The sequence below is a fragment of the Polypterus senegalus genome, chromosome 6, assembly GCF_016835505.1.
Source record: "Polypterus senegalus isolate Bchr_013 chromosome 6, ASM1683550v1, whole genome shotgun sequence".
NCBI classification, from domain to species: Eukaryota; Metazoa; Chordata; class Cladistia; order Polypteriformes; family Polypteridae; genus Polypterus; species Polypterus senegalus.
Genome location: NC_053159.1, coordinates 112,825,045 through 112,847,988, shown reverse-complemented (window position 1 = coordinate 112,847,988; position 22,944 = coordinate 112,825,045). Strand labels below are relative to the sequence as shown.

At 35.9% G+C, this 22,944-nt stretch overlaps 1 protein-coding gene across 4 annotated transcripts in view; it reads right to left on the bottom strand.

Annotated features, from left to right (window-relative positions):
* The window catches only part of LOC120531412 (RIMS-binding protein 2-like), a 374,849-nt gene that overhangs the window by 339,159 nt on the left and 12,746 nt on the right, over positions 1-22,944 (bottom strand). For 3 of the 4 annotated variants that reach the window (XM_039756806.1, XM_039756807.1, XM_039756811.1), the window contains exon 1: positions 10,009-10,928. In XM_039756806.1, the coding sequence (XP_039612740.1) occupies positions 10,009-10,020 (12 nt within the window). In that variant the 5' untranslated portion in view covers positions 10,021-10,928. Of the gene's footprint in view, positions 1-10,008; positions 10,933-17,340; positions 17,415-22,944 lie in introns of those variants that run through there. The other variant, XM_039756810.1, reaches the window with a different exon arrangement.

The following is a 22,944-nucleotide window of genomic DNA, read 5'->3' as shown; positions in this document are numbered from 1 at the left end:
TGCCTTTTTTTCTCCCCAACGCTTTTGGGTTTTTTTTCTCCGCGCTGCTCTTTCTCCTTTGCTTAGTCTTTGACGTTTCATCTAGAACATATTGTCCTTTTATTCTTTATATGTGCTGAGAGCACAGGATCTGTGTGTGCTATGTGCCTTTACACGACTGAGTGTTTTGCTGGCTGTGCTCTTATTTGATATTGTTTGCGTCTCGTGGGTCTTTTAAGTGTCTTCCGAGAAGATCACGTCTCATCGCCCTGCTTTTCCTTTCCAGGATTTTGTTTTATAATAGAAAGACATCAAATTTGAAAAGATTGGAGTGGATGCTGTAGGACCACTCAAACCCTTGGCCCAAGGACATAAATACATTCTATTCCTTGCAGATTATGCTACTCGATACTCTTAGGCAATTCTGTTGTGACAAGCCAACTCAAAAAATATTGCACTGGAACTTGTGGGTATCTTATCGTGTGTCGGCATCCAGACAGAAGTCCTAAAGTATCAAGGGATGCTGATTACTTCAGGCATATGCAGGGAAGTTGCCAAGTTACTCAGGATTAAACGCCTTAAATCCAATACTTTAGTAGACTGTGGGGTTTTGGACGTCCTAAAAGAAGATTGGGAGAACAAGGTGCTCCCTTCCACTAATATTTTAGACTATATGGCACAATTACACAATAAATTTGATAAAATTCAGCCCATACTAAAAGCTAATATGGAACGTGTGCAAGCAGCCCAGCCCCATCTGTTTAATCGTGACTTTGCTCTCTGTGTGTTCAGTCCTGAAGATTGAGTCATAGTGCTCATTTCCACTTTTTACTCTTTACTACTACCTTACTGGCAAGGGGCCTTATGAAATTAAAGTGAGAAAAGGCTTGGTCGACTACTGGGTGAAACAAATGAATTGCTGGCCCAAGCAAGTGATCCTACTTCATATATTTATTGAAGCTGTGGAAGGAATGAGAGTCAGAGCCCCACACCTGCCAACTCTAATCTTGTTTCACCCTCTCACAACAGTTTAAATTCATCTGTAATTTGATGCCAAAGCACTGACAGGAGCTAGTAGAAGACATCCTGTCTGTTCCGGAAGTGATGAATGAAAAGCCAGGTTGGACCGCTCTGATTGCGCATGACATAATTAATTAGCCAGGGGTCGTTGTCAGAGAATGCCCATACCGACTCCCAAAGGCAAAAGTGGAGCTTGATACTGAATGAATGCTGGACCATAATACATTATGATTGTAGAAAGTTTTAGTCACTGATCTAGTCCCATCATTCAAGTTCCAAAGCAATACCTAAGTTGGTGCTTTTGCAATAACTCCCATTCACTTAATCAAGTCACCTAAACTGATGCATATCCAATTCAAGTCACCCAATTTGACATGTATCCAGTGCCATGAAGGGATGAGATTCTCAAGCGACTCAAAAAGGCTCAATATTTGACCATACTTGACATGATAAAAGGGTACTGGAAAATTCCTTTAACAGAGTCTGCCAAAGCCAAGACTGCATTTGCCATTCAAAGTGGATACAGGCAGTATTATGTCCTTCCATTCAGATTAGTTAAGGTGTCAGCCACCTCTCCTAGCATCTGGATAATGTGCTAGAGCCCAACAATTTCTATTGGTTTTGTTGGCTTGTGAATTCTCTTTGACTTTTATCCTTCAGTGGATGGCACTGGACAAAGAGTCTAATCCAGATGTCACTAGATGGTTCTTGGATTTTCGGGGGTTTAAATTTAAGGTGCTTCATTGTACAAGTTTCCCCGTGCTGGAGCTCTTTTTCAGACCTCTCTGTTCGGGCCATGTGTCTCAATGGGTCTGGGGGAGTTTACTGTGCCACACATATGCGCCTGAGGAACAACTTCAGGACTATTTGGATGGTAGTTCCACTCCAAGATATGGGTTGGCACTGTCTTCAAATGCCTCACCTTTTCCTCCCTTTGCAGAGTGGAAAACTGACACACAAAGACCATGTACGTCACTTCCGGCTTTTAGCCCCTTGAACTCTACTCTTCCACCTGCATCTTTTTCCTGTCCCTGGAAAGATTCACAACCAAGAAGACATTCTGCTATTGTGTCCTTTTTTTCCCTCATCAATTATAGAGGGTCACATGTAGTGTCCCAACTCTTTATGATCCTTTCTTGTGTTTACTTCACAAGTGTCACAGAGTTGTGAAATTCTTACCTGGATTCCTAACTGACAAGCTACATATCTCCACTTTCTGGTGCCATGATAAACAAGAATGTATTAAAACACATACAGTAACTTAATTTAATATAAAGTCACAAAATTAGCTTGCCTGATGATCAGTTCACATACAGTTGTCCCTGCATCCATACCACTTGTTCAGCTATGCTTTCAGTTCTTGTATTTGTGGAAAAAAAACTGCAAAAAAAAAACGGTTTTGCTTTACATTGCTGTATTAGATAAAAATAGGTTCTTACTGGTGATGGATATCTTAGTGAGACAGTAGACTAGCTAGTATCTCACAATTTGTTTTATTCGGTGAGCCTGTCTCAACCATGACAGGGATCACTAGACTTTAGACTCAAAACAGACCCTTCCTCTGCCTTGGGGTGGCTTTGAGCCCCCTCCTAAGATAACAACTGGTGAAACTGCCAGGGTCACTTAGCTCATCTTAGCCAAAAGTGACTGAATTCTCTCTGTTGACTCAATGTTGCTACACTCCTGAACTCTCGGGGGCACTAACAGGGTTAGATCTTTTATTTTAAAGGACAAAACCAGCTAAATAATTGTTTATTAAAATTATTTCTTCTTTTTGGATATATACTTAACATTACATTCATTGAGGAAAAGCAAAAATACTGGGTCTGATGAGAACAGATGACGGTAAAGTTGTATATGCGGCGCCATTCACTAATAATTATAAGCAATAAGTTACATGAATTTCCCATTTGAATGTGAAATAGCTGTGAAATCCAAGTATTAAAATTAAACAAAAAAAAAATAAGGTCATTTTTTGTTTTAACGATTTGGCTCAGCTAATGTACTCAGTTAAAAAAATTGGACATAAATTTTAACTAGCACCTTGTCTAGAAATTCAATTTGACACAAGAAAAAGCGATCAAATTATCTCATTCATGTACTGTACACTATAGACCATGACAATGACATATAGACAATGACAGATGCATTATAATTCTGCTCTTTGTTATATACACAAACTTTCCCACTTATAGCTGCTGAATAAAGCAATAACATAGCATTTGAAGTTTTATATATAGATGTCTCGCTAACAAAAAGGTTTAACCTTGTATTAAGATGGCATAAATTACTAATTTTAGAGAAATGATAACAGCACTGATGCACTATCACATTGTTCACCCTGGCTAGAAGTACTTTCTGGTTTTAAAGCACCTATATAAATCAAAATAGTGTAGAGTTTGGTATTTTCCTCATAATTACTAAGAATTTCTCTTCTAATTTTTTTTTGTTTTTTATTCCATAAATATAGCAATGGATTTTATTTTTATATCCTTTTTTAAAATCTTTTTAGTCCAGCACAAACTGAATTACAACAAACAAAAATGTTTATAAGTACTACAGCAAAGACAACTTCAAATTCCTCAAAATCATCATGAAAAAAATCCCATGAGATGGTGAATGCAGAGGGGGAAAAACTTTATATTCATGATAAACTCTACCAGATGGTACCCGAGACCCCAGGGAGTAGACAGCCGATTCCTTCACAGAAAACGGTGAATCAAAGATATGTGTTAAAAAGAAATCGCGCATATGGGGATATGTACTTTTATTTATGTATTTATCATAAATTCAACCTTCTTAATGGGACAATTGACTAAAGCAATGACATATAATTTTTCTGACATCTAGGAAAGGTGTTAAAATACTCTAATATTAATGTCAAACATAGAAACTGTAATGCATGGAATATTACATTTAATCTAGCAAAAATATTTTTGCCTTTAAAATGTCTGTGATATTTTAATGTTTATGGGTGTGTGAAAATCTACATATAAGCAATTGTAATAATATGGCCAATAATAATATGTAAGAAGATCCCTGTTAGTGTAGTGCAATGGTTTCCAATCCCAGTCCTAGGGAAAACCTCTTGCTGAAGGTTTCTGTTCCAACCAGTTTTACATAAGTCAGTTTACCTCTAGTCTTATAGTCTCTCTTATTCTGTATTTAGAAAAGATTTAAACTAATAAGAAATTTACAGGAAAAAACAGACAGAAAGACGGACAGAGAGAAAGATACTTTTATAATACCAAATACTGCTCTTGCAGCAGCAGAGAAAAAAAAAGGCAAAAAATACATATAAAAATAATTATAGTAATCTTAAGTATACTAAAATGGTACAATTGTACACGTAACAAGAATTATCTATAAATAAATGAAAGTGTAGGTATATCTACTAAGTCTAAAGTGATTAGAATTGCACATATCGGTTATAATCTCAAAGTACAGGATGTCAGTCATTGATGTGGGGCATCTGTTGGTGAAGAAAGATTCAGTGATTTTGACTTTGCCGACGATGCTATTATCTTCACAGAGTCAATGGAGGCTCTGATCGGGGCTCTCAAAAGACTGAGTGAGGAGTTTGAGCGTCTGGGCTTGCGAGTGTTCTGGATAAAAACCAAGATTCAGGCCTTTAATGACCTTTTAGGCACAGCCATCAGCAGTGTGCCTGTCTTCGTAGAGAGTGTCAACCTTGTTGAGAGGTTTACTAATCTCGGCTGTAACATTCATATCTCTGGTGACTCTTCCTATGAAGTCAGGAGACGGATTGGGAGTGCATGGGGGTTCATAAGGTCACTGGAAAGGGGTGTGTGGAGCTCCCGAAAAGGACCAAGGTCCAAGTCTTTAGAGTCCTGGTGCTTCATGTCTTGCTATATGGTTGCGAAGCATAGACACAATCTAGTGACCTGAGACGAAGACTGGGCTCCTGTGGTACTGTGTCTCTCTGGAAAATCCTTGGGTACCGCTGGTTTGACTTTGTGTCGATGAGTGTTTGCTCATGGAGTCCCGAATGAGGCACATTACCTGCATTTAGAGGGAGTGTCAGTTATGGCACTACGGCCATGTGGCTCAATTCCTGAAGGGTGATCCAGCTTGCAAGGCTCTCATTGTTGAGGACCCAAGTGGCTGGACCAGGCCATGGGGACGCCCACTTAACACCTGGCTGCAGCAGATAGAGGGTCATTTCCGAAGGGTGGGACTGGACTACAAATCTGCCTGGAGGGATGCCAACCAGGATCCCGAGCTGTTTCATTGTGTGGTGGGTGTAGGAACATGCTGTACCAGTGCATGCTCCCCAAACTGATCTAACCTGATGTCAGTCATTTTCAAAGTATATTGCACATTGCATTATTGTCTGTTAAAGATATCTGCTAGACCAGTTTACTGTACCATTCAGCACATGGGGATCAATACAACCTTGGCCAAAGAGCAACTCAAAAATGGTAACTGAGGGGGGAGGATAAAAACAACCTTGCACAGCGCTCCTTGGAGCAATGCAGTTGTCTCAGTCTGTTGCTGAAGTTGCTCCTCTGTTTAGCTAAAAATCATACAGGGAGTGGAAGACATTGTCCAGGATAGTAAGTAGCTTCCTGTACAAAGTCTGTTCTACCACTTCTTCTGCCAAAACTGAACCAGACATTTTAATCAGTTTATTTATTCTGTTGGCATCACCCTCACTAATGTCATTTCCTCAATACACTACGCATAGAAAATTCACTGGCCTCTACAGACTTGTAGTGCTTTAGAAAAAATGTAAGACTGGCCTGCATACACCAAACATCCTCAGCCACCTCAGGAAACAGAAACAACTCTGGGCCTTTTGTATACAACCTTAGTACTAGTACTCCACTCAAACCTGTCGTTCGGAGCTACCACAAAATTATTTCTGTCACAGTTTTAAGTTCGTGATTCTCTTTTGACACTTTCCTACTAATTAACCTTTTTCTATGGAATATGCTCTCTTAATTGTATTCTAATAATGACAATCAACAATGACCGGAGTATATAATTCAATAATTGGTAACACACTATCTAGCTTTACAGATGTTTTGCAACAATCACCAAGCCACAAATTACCTCAAAGGTTACTTGTTAATAAAAATGCTTTTAAAGATTATTTAAAAGTAAGAGTACAGTAGGCAAATTTGGCCATAGAAGGTAGTATCAGGCTCAAATGCAAGTTTCTGGTTACAATATATTTAAACTTGTGATACAATTTCCCTGTTCCTCTTGGTTAGGCACTTGCTATATTACATAAACCTAAAAGTATGAGTCTTTGTTCACTTTAAAATATCTACACAAATATTATTTATTGTTTTTAAGATCAGGGAACTATTTTTGCTCTTCATGTTATGCTAGACCACTTATATATTAAAATGCAGGATATTTCTGATGAGAAAATATGAACGTCAGATGCTTATTCTGTCTGCCAATCATTTCTTTAATTATGTATTTGTCTCTTTTAGATAGAAGTGATTTGATTCATAGTGGACAGACTAAAAGGCTGACCAATGATCCTAATATATAAAGTAAATACCAATACTATGTATGTCAGAAAATCAAAGTAATAAGCAAACAATCTCAATATACAGAGTTCTATTGCGGTTTCGTTAATTTACAGATTAAACCCATTTTACGATCATCACAGTTATTCAGCATACAGTGGGTACGGAAAGTATTCAGACCCCCTTCAATTTGCTCAATTGGGTTTAAGTCAGGGCTCTGGCTGGGCCATTCAAGAACAGTCACAGAGTTGTTGTGAAGCCACTCCTTTGTTATTTTAGCTGTGTGCTTAGGGTCATTGTCTTGTTGGAAGGTAAACCTTCGGCCCAGTCTGAGGTCCTTAGCACTCTGGAGAAGGTTTATGTCCAGAATATCCCCGTACTTGGCCGCATTCATCTTTCCCTCGATTGCAACCAGTCGTCCTGCCCCTGCAGCTGAAAAACCCCCCCACAGCATGATGCTGCCACCGCCATGCTTCACTGTGGGGACTGTATTGGACAAGTGATGAGCAGTGCCTGGTTGTCTCCACACATACCGCTTAGAATTAAGGCCAAAAAGTTCTATCTTGGTCTCATCAGACCAGAGAATCTTATTTCTCACCATCTCAGAGTCCTTCAGGTGTCTTTTAGCAAACTCCAAGATATAACTTTTTGGCCTTAATTCTAAGCGGTATGTGTGGAGACAACCAGGCACTGCTCATCACTTGTCCAATACAGTCCCCACAGTGAAGCATGGCGGTGGCAGCATCATGCTGTGGGGGTGTTTTTCAGCTGCAGGGGCAGGACGACTGGTTGCAATCGAGGGAAAGATGAATGCGGCCAAGTACAGAGATATCCTGGACAAAAACCTTCTCCAGAGTGCTAAGGACCTCAGACTGGGCCGAAGGTTTACCTTCCAACAAGACAATGACCCTAAGCACACAGCTAAAATAACAAAGGAGTGGCTTCCTAACAACTCTGTGACTGTTCTTGAATGGCCCAGCCGGAGCCCTGACTTAAACACAATTGAGCATCTCTGGAGAAACCTAAAAATGGCTGTCCACCAATGTTTACCATCCAACCTGACATAACTGGAGAGGATCTGCAAGGAGGAATGGCAGAGGATCCCCAAATCCAGGTGTGAAAAACTTGTTGCATATTTCCCAAGAAGACTCATGGCTGTATTAGCTCAAAGGGGTGCTTCTACTAAATACTGAGCAAAGGCTCTGAATACTTAGGACCATGTGATATTTCAGTTTTTCTTTTTTAATAAATCTGCAACAATTTCAAAAATTATTTTTTTTGTCTGTCAATATGGGGTGCTGTGTGTACATTAATGAGGGAAAAATTTATTTAAATGATTTTAGAAAATAGCTGCAATATAACAAAGAGTGAAAAATTGAAGGGGGTCTGAATAATTTCCGTGCCCACTGTATGTCCGTGTACAAGATTTTGCTTTTTTATTTAAAGTCTACAATATCATCTACCAGAGTACTGTGTCATTTACATATAATCCATAATTGCTATGATATTGACATTGTTTAAATAATTTACTAAAATATTTAATTAAAATTCCTTAAGATAAAGTTTAAGTATACATTTAAAAAGTATTATGCAGTTTTTTTTTTGTTTTTTTTTTTTACACTTTCATATGACAATTTTAGTAAGAATTTGTAAACTGATTACCAGATTTTAATTTAAAACACGACAAATTTCTCCAGATTTCCTGACACTTCAAACATAATCTCCTTTTTACTGCTTGATGCTTACTTTAGACCACAGAGAAAAAAAAAATCAAAGAAATCACTTCAAATACTGTCACTTATAAAATGAAGGTCCAGAAGGAATTAAATAACCCCCATGCTCAGGTCAGCACTACTTTTCATTTTATAAAACTACTCAGTTCTCAATCATTCCCAAGAGTGTTACTTGGCATTTCTGCTTTACTCTTAGGTAATTTCCCTTGTGGATACTCTTTGTTCAGATGTTAAGGGTGGTGGGGGTGTGCACATGTATGTCTGCATGACCAAAGTGGATAAAGTAACCAGTTTAAATGCACCATGTATTTGATAATAAAGCTTGTTTTCTACAAATAAACTTGTATCACCACCAGAACAGATTGAAATATGTCAAAATACTCAGTATGGCAAACACCTGACGATGTAGAAGTAGACACATTGTAGAAGTTAACATGATAGTGATTTTAAAACTTTTAAAGTAAATGTGCTAGAAACAAAAATTTAAAGCCGGTGAGTTACTGTTGCACTGTAAGAATCATAAAGCTCAGAAAAATAAAGCCAACTGTAAAGAGATCTTGAACTTCTGTTACATTTTAACAATTATTTTGTAAACTGTAACTGCTTTACCTATACAGGACTGTAGTTAGACATAGCAAATCAAGTGGAAAACAGACAGAAGGTTAGGTCAGTTCCTAAAAGCTCTGTAGCTAGCAATGTTACAGGGCCATTTATAGGGGATAATACAATTTTATTGGCATGTTTTGCTTAGAGGGATGCCTATCCTTTTTATTTTATATACTTTTATAGGACAAACACTACCTGTGTATAAACGTACACAAACATATACACACTATATAAATGCACACTATATGTATTTATTGTATACTCATCAATTCACTCTAGTGTACAGATAAATACACTTTATAAACTAGTATGTATAGTAGTACTAGCAGTATGTAGAGTATGTATATGCTGTCTTATCATCTAGTATGATAACACAGTGGCAACATGTCCAAGGTTAAAACCCACATTTCAAAGAGGCAGTACATCCATCTCAGATTACACACAAACAAAACCAACCCATCACACACTCATAATCATGCAATTCAGATATCTAATTAACCCAGCATGCACTTTCAAAAAAAGGAGAAAAGAGAATCAGATTGCTATATGGGTTCATCACTTTCAGCTAACATAACCAACCATATTAAAAGTTACATACTAATATTTCCTTAGTTTTTATATTTCAAAATATATAGAAAAAAAACACATGAGGAAAACTGTACAGATCATCCAATTTTTAAAGAATAATAAATCCACCAGAAGGAGTGTTTGGTTGTAAGGTATGAAATATGTCTTTTGGAATTAAATGGGTGTTGGTAATAAGAAAAAGGGTAAACAATGCTTGATAAAGTATTTAATTCTGTATAAATAATGAACATAAAAGAGATCTGTGGTAGTAAACAGACTGCAAGTAGATCTTCGTCTTAGAAGAGGATAAGGATGAAAAGGTGGAGATCACATCCAAAACATATCCAAACTTATAAAGTATGCTTGATACATATTGATACAGGCTGCAAGAGGAATAATATTGTTAGATTACTAAACATCAACCATTTTTTTTGTAGGTTTGGTGCACTATTGATCTAATTCTAAAACAAGTCACAATACTGAAAATCACTACAGCCTTAAGGATTAACAAAGATGGACAGAAACTTCCTTCCAAATTGTTTAGTAAAGGCATCCACCTTGCCACTATAAAAATATTAGACAATGTCATAATCACTTACCAACCAGTCCATGTCAGAGAGGACGCATTTGGCCTGGAATGGTGCCTTTGAAGTCACTGCCTCCAATGCTGAATTCTGTGAGGTACCTTCCCAGGTCACTGATGCAGACTCCTTAAGACATTCCACTGAAGTTGCATTATATTTTTTTGGGGAGGAAGTTTTCAAGAAATATTCACTTGGAAAAGAGCGATGAGACACAATGCCTTCATCCAAACTGTCTTTAACAGCTGTGGTATTGGATGAAACAGTTCTTTTTACCAGTATTTCAGGTGTTCCTGTCAATTGACACTTTAAATAAGGTGTAATGGGGGATAGAGCCCCCACAGTCGGTGATTTAAAGCATTGTGGTTGTCCTTCCACAGGAAGCAAATTGTGAGCTTCAAGCAGGTGGCTTAAAAAGAGATTTTTCTCAAAGTTTAACTCAGTCCTCAAGTGTCGTAGAGAGGATGCTTGTTCCCCATTTGTGTCCAAATTCAGTTTATGGAGTAACTTGTCCAACTTATAATAAGCATTATAATTACTCAGGCAGCCTAATTCAGTGTTTAGTCTCTTCCCTGGCACATTACGAGAAGAGCTCTCAACAGTTAATTCCTCGGCCAGGGGACTCTGCAAATCTTGGACAGAGTGAATGACTGCATGCTGGTTCTTTTCCGGACAGATACTTATCTGGTCTAGTTGACAGATATCATATGTTTGTTCCCTGGTAGATATTTCTCTCAGCCTCTGCACCTTTTTAGTTTTTTCCTCTTCAGTCAAGTTCTGAACTTTTTTCAACCTCTGTTGCTTATTGGAGTCATGGAGACACAGCAAATCACTGGAAAATTCCTGTTTAGCTTTTCGAGGTTTGCATTTTTCCGAAATTTGAGTAATCCTCAGTTTTTCACCCTCCTTTTCACATTTGCGAAGGTTCTTTAAGTTGTGACTCTTTGAAAAAAGATTATAAGTGTTAATGCTTTCCTTTCCCATTGCCAGTAATTTAGTTTGTACAGTCCAAGAAGTTGACAACTGAATTTGGAGACCAGGACCATGCAATTGACAGCTGAGAAAGGTTCATGCAAGAATCAGATGGTGTTAAATAGCAGAAAGCATGCATTAATCTGGGAAATGGAAAATCAAGTATCATAGTTAGTTTATAAACTCAAAGTATCATGTGCAGCTACAAATAAGACATGAAAGTGCCATGCATGTGTGATTGGCACTAAGCACTGGCAAAAGAAACCATAAAAATATGAGTGCTAGTAGCAAAAACTGTGTGTTAACTTAATCAGAAACTCTAACTTGGCCTGGTGTTGATGGGTGTGTATGTCGGAACACTCTCTGAAATACTACTGTTCCCTCTACAGTTAGTATGTGCTCCCCATGAGATTGCACTGGATAAGTAAGTTAGAAACTGGAAAGGCAATTTAGCATTTAGGCATATCAGAATATGATCAGAAAGAAGTATACAGTATATAGCTCTATTTTTTCCTGCTACATAGCAGATTTGATTAACACATTATTTTGTGTTAAAATGAAAATCAAGTGAAAATTTTCCAAGAAGTACTGAGGAATATAACAATTGACACCTATTAACTGCGTAGGAGTGGCATTCAAGAAAGCTTGAAAATGTTCATTGTGCCAAGTACAACTCTTAGTGTATTTAACAATAATCCAATCTTGGTAAAAAGAAGACAGAAAAAAGAAAATGAACTACCTGAACGTGTATTATGTCAACCAAGAATAACTGCCCATTTATATATAGCATATGACCAACTAAGAAACCTTGAAAAAAAGATTAAGGAGCAGGTTGTTGTTTCACACAAATAATCTATGTCAAAAAAATTCCAAAAAGTGAATACTTTTATTATTAAACAAAGAATATTACAAAACATGGGTTTTACCTTAATCTGGTTTGAATGTATTATATGCCAGGGATATCAACATATTGGATTTAAGCATAATTTACAATTAACAAACAAGCAAATATTCTGGGTTTCAAACTACAAAAGATTAGCCATAGCGGGTCCATTCTGCATCTAATAGTAATAAGAGTGCATTATAAAAATATTTGAGAAATGCATATTTAATGTAACACTTCTAAAATTTAACTCATTATACTTATTTCTGGCCATCTTGTTAAACATTAGCACCCTAAATATACACCAAATTCACATATGTGTCAGGGCAAAAAAAAATCTCATGTGACGAGTCTGAAAGTCATTATTAACACAAACCTCTTGTTCAAAATATTTTAGTGCAACACTCAATGCAGAAGATAGCAACACTTTTAGTATTACCTTTCTGTTTTAAACATGAGTTTCTATGATATTTTTGTTTGAATCATTAAAAACAAAAGCAGAGATTGTCTTACATTCTATATCATATGCCTTTTTCAGAATTAGTACTGTAATTTCTTGGATGTGAAAAACAAGACCCTTATTACTAAGTTATTCTGAACAAAGTAAAACACAGACTGCAACCCTATATGTAAGCAAATGAAGTGACCACACATTCTTATTTTAATATACTATTAAATAATTATTGTAAAGAATGTGGCAGTGGTGAGGTCTCCAGGACTCTAAAAATATCCAAACCTAATTATGTCATATCATCTACTGTTAAACCGTACTTCTAAAATTTTTATTATTATGCTGTCTTAAGGAATTGTTCTGTTCTGTATATTGTATTGTATTGACCCCCTACTTTTGACACCCACTGCACGCCCAACCTACCTGGAAAGGGGTCTCTCTTTGAACTGCCTTTCCCGAGGTTTCTTCCATTTTTCTCTACAAGGTTTTTATTGGGAGTTTTTCCTTGTCTTCTCAGAGAGTCAAGGCTGGGGGGCTGTCAAAAGGCAGGGCCTGTTAAAGCCCATTGCGGCACTTCCTGTGTGATTTTGGGCTATACAAAAATAAACTGTATTGTATTGTAATGTAAGTTAAACAGTAATTTATATTTGACTTCTTTCTATATTGTACTAGCCGTGTAAGCCCATCCTGTAAAAAGCCCAGGGTTCTAGAAACTGTTGAAATCGTCAGAAAAAAAAAAAACTGAAATGTAGAGATGTCAGGTAATTGAAAGGAACTACTCTGGGCATGTCTCTCCTAGGAGGATCTGTTTTGCCAACGTGCTTGCATCGCTTTTGCATTAGTGGCGTGAGGAAAAGTAAAATGGATAACATTTTGCCTATGTTAGCGGCTAAGCAACTTTGTCTTTCATCTGAGGTATTGTTTTACTGATGTGCTGGCCTCGCTTGTATATTAGTGGACAAGTGAGTTTCTGTTTCCTCAGAGGTGGACCCCTTACCCCGACTCTACCTCTCACTTCTGGGCCAGACAGATACACACTTCCACGCGTAGATGTTTACATATAAGATAGTGCCTTGAGAATTGACAGTGTTTTATTTGCTATACAGACTTACCAATACAATTAAAAGTCAAACAAAAAATTGCAACAAGACTTAAAAATCAAAAGAACAATCATTACATTGTCATTTTTAACGTCCAAAGTCTCAGTCATTATTATTCTAATTCCTGTACTGTTGCATTATTTTTTAAGCATTCTCTAAGACTACCCAGAACGTTGATGCCTTATACCTATAACTAATAAATGGCAATGTGAAACAAAGCGTGATAATAAATAAGGAGTAACAACGTACTTGATGTTAGCCACTAAATGCCCAATCCAAAAAAAAAAATGCTTTACTAACTTCTAAGTCTAAAGCATTATGCACAGAGAACACATATAACAATATATATACAGTAATAAACCTATCAGTTACATGCAAAAGAATATTTTTCATAAAATTACTGATACTGTCTATTAGACATGCTCATTATAGTAGAATATGGATTGCACTGAAGCGAACAAATAGGAATTGCTTTTCATCTGTGGTAGTATATCAAGAACAAAATGTTTTCAGAATTTTTTTTTCCATTTTTTAGTTTTCCGCAACACTAATAATTCTGAAGCATGTTTTCAGAGTGTAGTGTACAGATGTGTAAAGCACTGGCCAAAACAACAAAAGTAAAGATATGGGAGCCATCCTTTCTTTCTGAGGCTTTAACAAGGGGCCTCCAACAGTGGGCAGTGCTCAAGCAGTTGCTACAATAAATTTATGTAAATTACAGAAATAATGATTAGGCAGTTTGCTAATAAATCTAAATTAACAAAAAGCTCAGACACCCCTGAGGCAATTAAAATAGTACAAAAGATTTACATTTATACAGACATATGGAAGATACACTTCATTGTAAACAATTGTAAATATTCAAATAAAAGAATATTAGGCAAAAATCAATGAACAATTGTTGTGTTTGCTTTTAATCATTAAAGGATTTATGACTAGATTACTTGATACAATAAAAAAAGTTCAGTACTCCACAGTTAGATTTTAAAGAAAGAATTAACATTATAGGAATTAAATAGGAAAAAAAATTAACTGCTATCAGGGTAAGAGGGAATTAATATTTTTTAAGAACCATAGTATTGATGTTCTTAAAATCTAGCTGGCAATGGTTTCCACATTTGCTAGAAAATAAACAAATCATAAAAAATAATACACTAGTTTTATATTCTCAGTGGTTCTTGTGGTTTAGGCATTTTGTGAACCAGTTTAGCAAAAATATGCCAAAAGCCAAAACTAATGAAAAGGGACTTGAAGGAATTACCTGCCCAAAAATGATAACTTTGCTTCCCATCATTGTTCTTGTATCATTGATTTTATTACCTTCATTCTCCATATTCACATGATATTAATTTTTTTATCGCCCATAACTACAAACAACACAGGTTAAACAAAATATACAAAATATAATTTTTGGATGCAGTATTCCTTTAAATGTTCCCAATGATTAATTAATTATTATCTATTACTTTATTTTCATCAAATGATTTCTTATCCCTTGATATGGTGGGGTTAAGGACAATTACAAGCAACTGTTAAAATATCAGTTTAGTAAAATACATAAGGAGGGTTGAGGCCTGAACTAATAAAATCTCTAAATATATGTGTATCAAAGGAACACTGTTAATTAACATCAGGCTTCTGAGGTGGGGTACACATTTCCTCCTATCGGCTGGACTTGACAGAAGCACTATTTTCTTCTTACCTTATAAACCTAATTAAAAATTACTTTTGAAATACTTGGATACAGTGTATGCACATATACAATTGTGCTTGAAAGTTTGTGAACCCTTTATAATTTTCTATATTTCTACATACAATATGACCTAAAACATCATCAGATTTTCACGCAAGTCCTAAAAGTAGATAAAGAGAAAACAGTTAAACAAATGAGACAAAAATATTATACTTAGTCATTTTTTTATTAAGGAAAATGATCGAATATTACATATTTGTGAATGGCAAAAGTATGTGAACCTCTAGAATTAGCAGTTAGTTTGAAGGTGAAGTTAGAGTCAGGTGTTTTCAATCAATGGGATGACAATCAGGTGTGAGTAGGCACCCTGTGTTAGTTAAAGAACAGGGATCTATCAAAGTCTGCTCTTCACAACACATGTTTGTGGAAGTTTATCATGGCAGGAACAAAGGAGATTTCTGAGGACCTCAGAAAAAGAGTTGTTGATGCTCATCAGCCTGAAAAAGGTTACAAAACCATATCTAAAGAGTTTGGACTCCAACAATCAATCCACAGTCAGATTGTGTACAAATGAAGGAAATTCAAGACCATTGTTACCCTCCCCAGGAGTGGTCGACCAACAAAGATCACTCCAAGAGCAAGGCGTGTAATAGTCGGCGAGGTCACAAAGTACCCCAGGATAACTTCTAAGCAACTGAAGGCCTCTCTCACATTGGCTAATGTTCATGAGTCCACCATCAGGAGAACACTAAACAACAATGGTGTGCATGGCAGGGTTGCAAGGAGAAAGTCACTGCTCTCCAAAAAAAAAAAACATGCTGCTTGTCTGCAGTTTTCTAAAGATCACGTGGACAAACCAGAAGGCTATTGGAAGAATGTTTTGTGGACAGATGAGACCAAAATAGAACTTTTTGGTTTAAATGAAAAGCGTTATGTTTGGAGAAAGGAACACACTGCATTCCAGCATAAGAACCTCATCCCATCTGAGGTTCACATACTTTTGCCACTCACAAATATGTAATATTTGATCATTTTCCTTAATAAATAAATGACCAAGTATATTATTTTTGTCTCATTTGTTTAACTGGTTTCTCTTTATCTACTTTTAGGACTTGAGTGAAAATCTGATGATGTTTTAGGTCATATTTATGCAGAAACATAGAAAATTCTAAAGGGTTCAGAAACTTTCAAGCACAACTGTATACTGTATTTGTACATGTAGTACAGATGGCACCATTTCAAGAATTAAAAATCTTTCTTGAATATTCACATTACAGTTTTTTGCCTTTCTTAACAAACTGAGAAGAGTTTGATATACTACGGTCTACATTGCAGTTTAAAATTTAAAAAACCTCCACCCCTCTGTGTAAGACAAGCTAGGGAAGGAAGTCTCTTTAACTTTTTCAGATAGTTCTCTGAGAGTACCCATGCCTTCCTACATTCCTATTTATCTATCTCAAACACTGATAATTTTATGATTCAGACACTTGGTTTCTAATAAACTCTTCTGTCTCAATAAAGGTACAGTCAATTGAATTGAATGTGAGCTGCAGACAATGCAGTTACTCCACTACCAAGACAATATTAGTAACAATTCTTCAGGCAAAAGTAGCATTATTGTGATCTAGCATTTGTCTATTTATGCTGCAGAGGCATATTAAATCTCTTTAACACAGCCACTATTCAACTCTTCACACAAAACCTAAATGAACATTCCAATCAGGACATAACTTTTGGTATCAATAAATCCTAGATATAATTGTTGTTATAGGACAAGCATTGCAGGTTTATTGTGTACAGTGGTGGAGGCAGGGAGAAATTGTAAGGTTAGAAACAATCTAGACAAGAACAGACCTTTCAGCCCAACAAAGCTTGCCTGTCCTAGCCACTTAATTCTTCTAAAAAACATCAAGTCTAGTTTTGAAGTCCCTAAAGTGTTACTGTTTACCATGCTATGTGGTAGCTTATTCCAAGTGTCTATAGTTCTCTCTGAAAAGAAACATAGTTGACATAGGACACACATTCTACTAGATTTAAATAGTGTATTTAAAAACTGGAAGACTTCCTGTGACCGTAGACCAGAGATCAGAAAATTGACAGTTAGTTGTACATATCTGTGGAGGGGAACTTAAATCTTTATGGAATGCTACAGAAGCCAAATGTCCCCTAATAGCCTGGAATCTGCACGTAATACATGAAGGAGAATTGTGGTTAAGAATGTTATCTGGACTAAAGATGCAAATCCACCTACCAGTCAGAATGATGACCTGCTGAGATGAAATCCTGTCTTTTCTAAAACTCAGGAAACCACAAGGATGCAATCACCTAATGAAAAGTGAAACTGTCATAAAAATCACTATTATTTACAGAAAAAAGTAAGAATCAATGACAAAACAAAAAGACTGCACAAGGTATAGAAATTCAAGATAAATTAACCATATTTACATTTAGATTTTTATTCCACATTCTTAATGTTTCTTTTTATATTTTAATATATATCCCTTACAATGACATTCATGTTTTGTTACATTATGTAAAATTATGGTGGAACAAGAGACTCATTTCAAACACCAGCCTAGACAATAACTGTGCAGTTTGATTCCTCTTGTCTTCAGTGTGGATTCTCTCCAATTTTTCTCTAACATCCAACTAATGTTTAGGCTAAGTTCACTGCAGATTTCTAATTGGCCTGATATGAGAGTGTGCAGGTGTGAGCAGTCCCAGCACTGTATTAGTGCCCTTTGCAAAACTGGTTCTTTCTTAAACCAAACCAAGCGAAGACAGGTTCTGGTACTTTGTATTTACAAATTAAAGTACAATGCAAGCAGGCTCAAAAATGGATAGAATGATTATATAAAACTAAGCTCTTAAATTCACATTAACTGTTGAAAACATTATTATTGTAAATCTCATGTAGGCAGTTCAAAAATATGTTCGATACATCTAAAACATTTCTGATGGTTCTATGCAGAATTATCCATATAAAGTACCAGATTCTAAAAGTGTGAATCCAAATAAATAACAGGTATCAGTTTGCATTAAAAACTTTTTATCACTGTTGACTCAGGAAGAAATTTTCTTTTATAGTCTTATACAATATTTAACACAATCTTAAAGAAATGGATATTTCAAGAATGCAGCTCAATGACCTCACAGCCATAGGAAAACTTTTTAATTAATTTAACTTTTTGATTAATTTCCCAACTTCACCATCACAGTTTCCAAACAGTTTTTGTAAAGGTTCTTTGGTTTCTTTCCACACTCCAAAGATATGTTTTTAACTTTGTTATATATATCAGAAAATCAATATATATTCACCAAAAAAAAAATCACTTCAACCCATTACAGATAATGTTGTTATTAAGGTCCAAATCAAAGGCAAATACAGTTCAAAGAATCAAAATGCCAGACCAAAATCAACACATAAACAGGCAAATATAAAAAAAAAAATCCATAAGAACCTAAAACTAAAAAATAAATTAAAACAACTTTTGTAGAGGCAAAATGGTATATTGCTGGAGCACTTAGTTGGGAATGTGCACCTCCTTAATTACCTTACCATCTAAAAAGTCACTGCTGCTCAAGCAACATGATTAATAAAGACTGTTCTGGGAATGCATGAGAAAGGTTTTGTGCTGATCTTTTCCATCCTTCTTCCCACGTCAGGATTTTGCTAGATTCCAGTCTCTTGTTTTATGTTTTGGTGCTCAGTGTGTTAGTTATGCACTGATGTCATCGGATGCACAATGGACCAAGAGTGTTACTAGTGTATAAAACTATGAAAAACACAACGTGCCGTCAGATCCGTGCTTAGTGAAAGGAAAGATTTAACTATGTATAACTGGCTAAACACCTATATTTAATGCTGTAGTCTGGTTTCAGTTCAGTTCTTCTTTTTGGTTTGTGATTGCAATTATGCTAACAAATATATTTGTAAATGAAGCCTACTTAAACATTAAACTAAATGTTTAATAGTTAAAATCATTAAAAAGAAATTATGTTTACTTCTCCTCAGTATTGAATCCTGTGTAACAATATCATTCCTTTTCTACGAACTATTATTAAACTTGAGTTCACAATAAAGATCAAATATTATCTTTCACTCAGATTCACCATTTTGGGTGAATATCGTCCAGTATCCTTCACAGATTTGCTCCAGCTTTCTCAACCCGCGTGGACAACAGACAACACATTCACAAGTTGTGCAATGAATTAAGGACAGTTTAGGTTTCTGACTGTGTATTCCAGGGTATTCAGTTTTTCCTTCGTTCCTGTGCTAATTCACCTGTTGAAAAGTCTAATGTCATGTTAGCTTCAGTCTTCTTGAAATGTCTTCTTCTGCTTAGCATAATAATTGTTTCCCCATACCTGATGAAGAAAAGTGCCCAAGTACTTTGATATTACCACCAAGATGAAAGTGGTGATGTAATAAATTGGGCAATATTAAGTTCATACTATACATAATGATACAGGCTATGAATATCTATTGTAGACTCAATTGACAATGTAAACTCATAGCTTGATTGCTTTTGTCATCTACACAAAAGTCAAAGTAAATAATTCACTTTTACTCCACTCTCCTTTCTTCTAGAAAACAGCAGGATACATGTATATCATCATTTCAGATAATTAGACCTAATATACATACATCTGAACAGCTGATTCACATTTAGCTCCCCTAGATTAAACAACGTCGAAACCATAGCCCTTTAACTCTAGGACAAGCTGAAAATGTAAAAAGTACCATTTTTATTCATGTAAACAACCACACTCAAATCTAATATAACAGTATCACTGAAATGTTGCCCCCGTGCTAAACACACAGACCTGGTGGACATGGGTCGGGCTTCTTTCAACAGAAGAACAGCAATTTCAGGAGAAACAATACTGAACATCCAAACTAACTGTTGTAAATTTCTGATTGATCAATTAATTCTCATTTTTTTTGACCTCCCGGGATTGCTTTGTTACTAAATGATGAATGATTGCACTTGCTGGTTACTTCCCTGAACACACCTTGAGTTTTTCAAAGGAAGATAGTTGATGTCACCAGGAAAGTCGATGGCTGTTAAACTGTTCCAGTCCTTACATAAAGGGGTGCATAGGCCAGTATTCTCAAATTCATTCACTGGATGTTGGTAGAAATTGTAGGCTTTCAACTAAATCAATTTCCTAATTAAAGATCAATTCTTGCTTTTAATGAAATATATACAATAATTTGGCTTGTTCCGGCATTCATTCTGCCACATCAGGCATTTTTTCACATGTACTATACTTTAATAAAATTAAGAATATTTTGTAAGTCAGTGAATTAAAAACCATAATAAAATGGCATCATATTTGCGTATGTTTTATTTTTCTTTTTTACAATATTGCATTACATTTTTTTATGATGCACACAAAAGTGCAAATCTGACCACGTCACCTGCTGTTGTACAGTATCTTGTAATTTGTAGTTTATTGCTTTGCTCCCGCTCCTACCATAACCGATTATCTATGGGGGAGGAATGAAAGCTTTAGCGTTGTGCTGCTGCTAACAAACAGACTCAGTTGACCACACAAACAAAAACACAGAACCACAACATGATTAGCTACATGTTAGTTTTTTGTTTAAATATACCTGAATAGCTTCCTTACAGCAGAGATAACTTTGTTTGCATTTGAGGTTTATTTGGAGATACTGCATACTGTATCTGAAGTACAACCAGCACAGAATTAAAGGTAGCACAAGAAAAATTTAACTGTGGGTTTGAAGGCAACATGTAGGAGAAAGACAAAGCAAATCAGTGCATGTAATTATTATATGTAAAGTGAAACAATGCTCACTTTGAAAGAATTGTAAATCCTTCGAAATGGGAATTTGAATAGGTGCAGAGGTCAATCCTTATTTTTATATATTTTTTTTTATGTTAATGGCATAAGTATGGTACATTAATGGTCAATTTGTCAATAGTGAGGCCTCCATATAAAGCTTAGCTCCAGACCAAATCTGATTACAGTATACAACTTGCTGCACAGTGAGGTTCTCCAACAAATGACACAAAGTGTGACTGCTGTAACAGGAAGCCAAGTGGAAAGACGTGAAACTTTTCATTTTTATTTCAAACATTACAGGGGATGTGTGAAATAAATTACTATATATAAGTTTAAATTTGAAAACAAACTTTTATGTGTATTCAGTGTTAAATAAACAAACACAGTGTAAATAAACTTTGAACATGGAATAATCTTACACAGACGCAAATGGAGACCTATTCACACAGCTTGCATTCTTGTTTCTCAAGTGAAAAACATTCATCTTAAGTTTTCCTACTACTACATACTCTACCTATCTCTTGTATGAGTCGATTTTAGTCACTTACTGATTTACTTTCAGCCATATTACACTTTTGAAACTCCTTGTATTTTATGCCAGTTTATATACCTTGTTTAAATTTTCTGCAGTCTGATCTTCAAAACCTGTAGCAGTTTAGAATTCGTAAAAAGCCTTAAGACAGAGCAAATACCAAACAGGAGTACATAGAGGGGTGGAATCGGACTGGTACATTTACCAATGAGTAGTATTGGTGCATCTCTATTTTTTTTACATGAGAGGAATGATGGATGAACTATTTTCATTTATTAATTTTCTGGCTAATTTATTTAGTTCACACGTACAGTTACTCAGAGCCTATCCCAACACTACTACCAGCAAGAAATGAATTAGTTGTGGATGGGACACCAATCTGTTGCAAGTCACATTCAAATACAACAGACCAACTTTGTGCTGCAATTTACTTTAACAAACATATCTCTGAAACTTGGGAGGAAAACCACATACACGTAGATACAGGCACATTGGACTGGACATAAGATTCGAAACCAGGAGTCGGGATTTTGAGGCACAAGCAATGATGAATGCCTGATCACTGGGTTCTCTGATGGGACACAATAGAAGAAAACTTATGACATCTATTTTCTGAATGCCTTGGGTAACAGGGCTCCCAAATCTTACCCAATTGACCTAATCAAGTTTTCTTCAAAACACAGTCCAAAATGTGCATCCCATGAATCTTCAAGAAAAAAAAACCCAGAATGAATGCTGCCGTATCTCCCTTTACTTGTGTAATCCTTATAGTCACCAAGCTACTAAGTAGTAACACTCGGCATTGAAGGACAATGCAGAGATTAATGTGTACATCAACTGGGACAGACTTCAAAGGCCCTCACACAGCTGGGCTAGTTACAGTCATTGCATGTCATTATTGTTTGGGAATGTACTCACTGCTTCAGTCTTTTCATGGAGCATTTCATTATTCCTCCAGTCTCAAAGGGGCAATACTGGGTTATAAAAATTAAAACACAGAACCTGCCACAGAGTAATGTTATGCAAATTAAGCAGTCCTGCTTAAATGGCACTATGATGGACTTATTGCATACTGAATCCATCTCTTTTGGGAACTCACCTAAAGAAAATGGAATGTAACAAAAGAGACTTATGCTTTCTTTTAATGAATCACTTACAGCAAACCATCACCTTACAGGAATATAAATCAATGCAAATGGTGTCTTCATCAACATAAAAAATAATGTGTTATGCTATATTCCCTTTATACCAAAACCATTTATATGCCTTATAAAAATCACACCTCTATTATTACAATTACAACTGCTTCTTGAATTAATTATGCTATATACTGTATACCCTGCTGTTCTTTCTTATATTCTGTAAGTGCCTTGAACATGGGAAAGGCGCTATATAAATAAAATGTATTATTATTATTAATATTTTAATTCAATTAACATTGTTAAAGAACAATTACCCAGTGTACCAAAAAACATGGGTATCCCAACGGCACTATTGTTAATGTTGGTG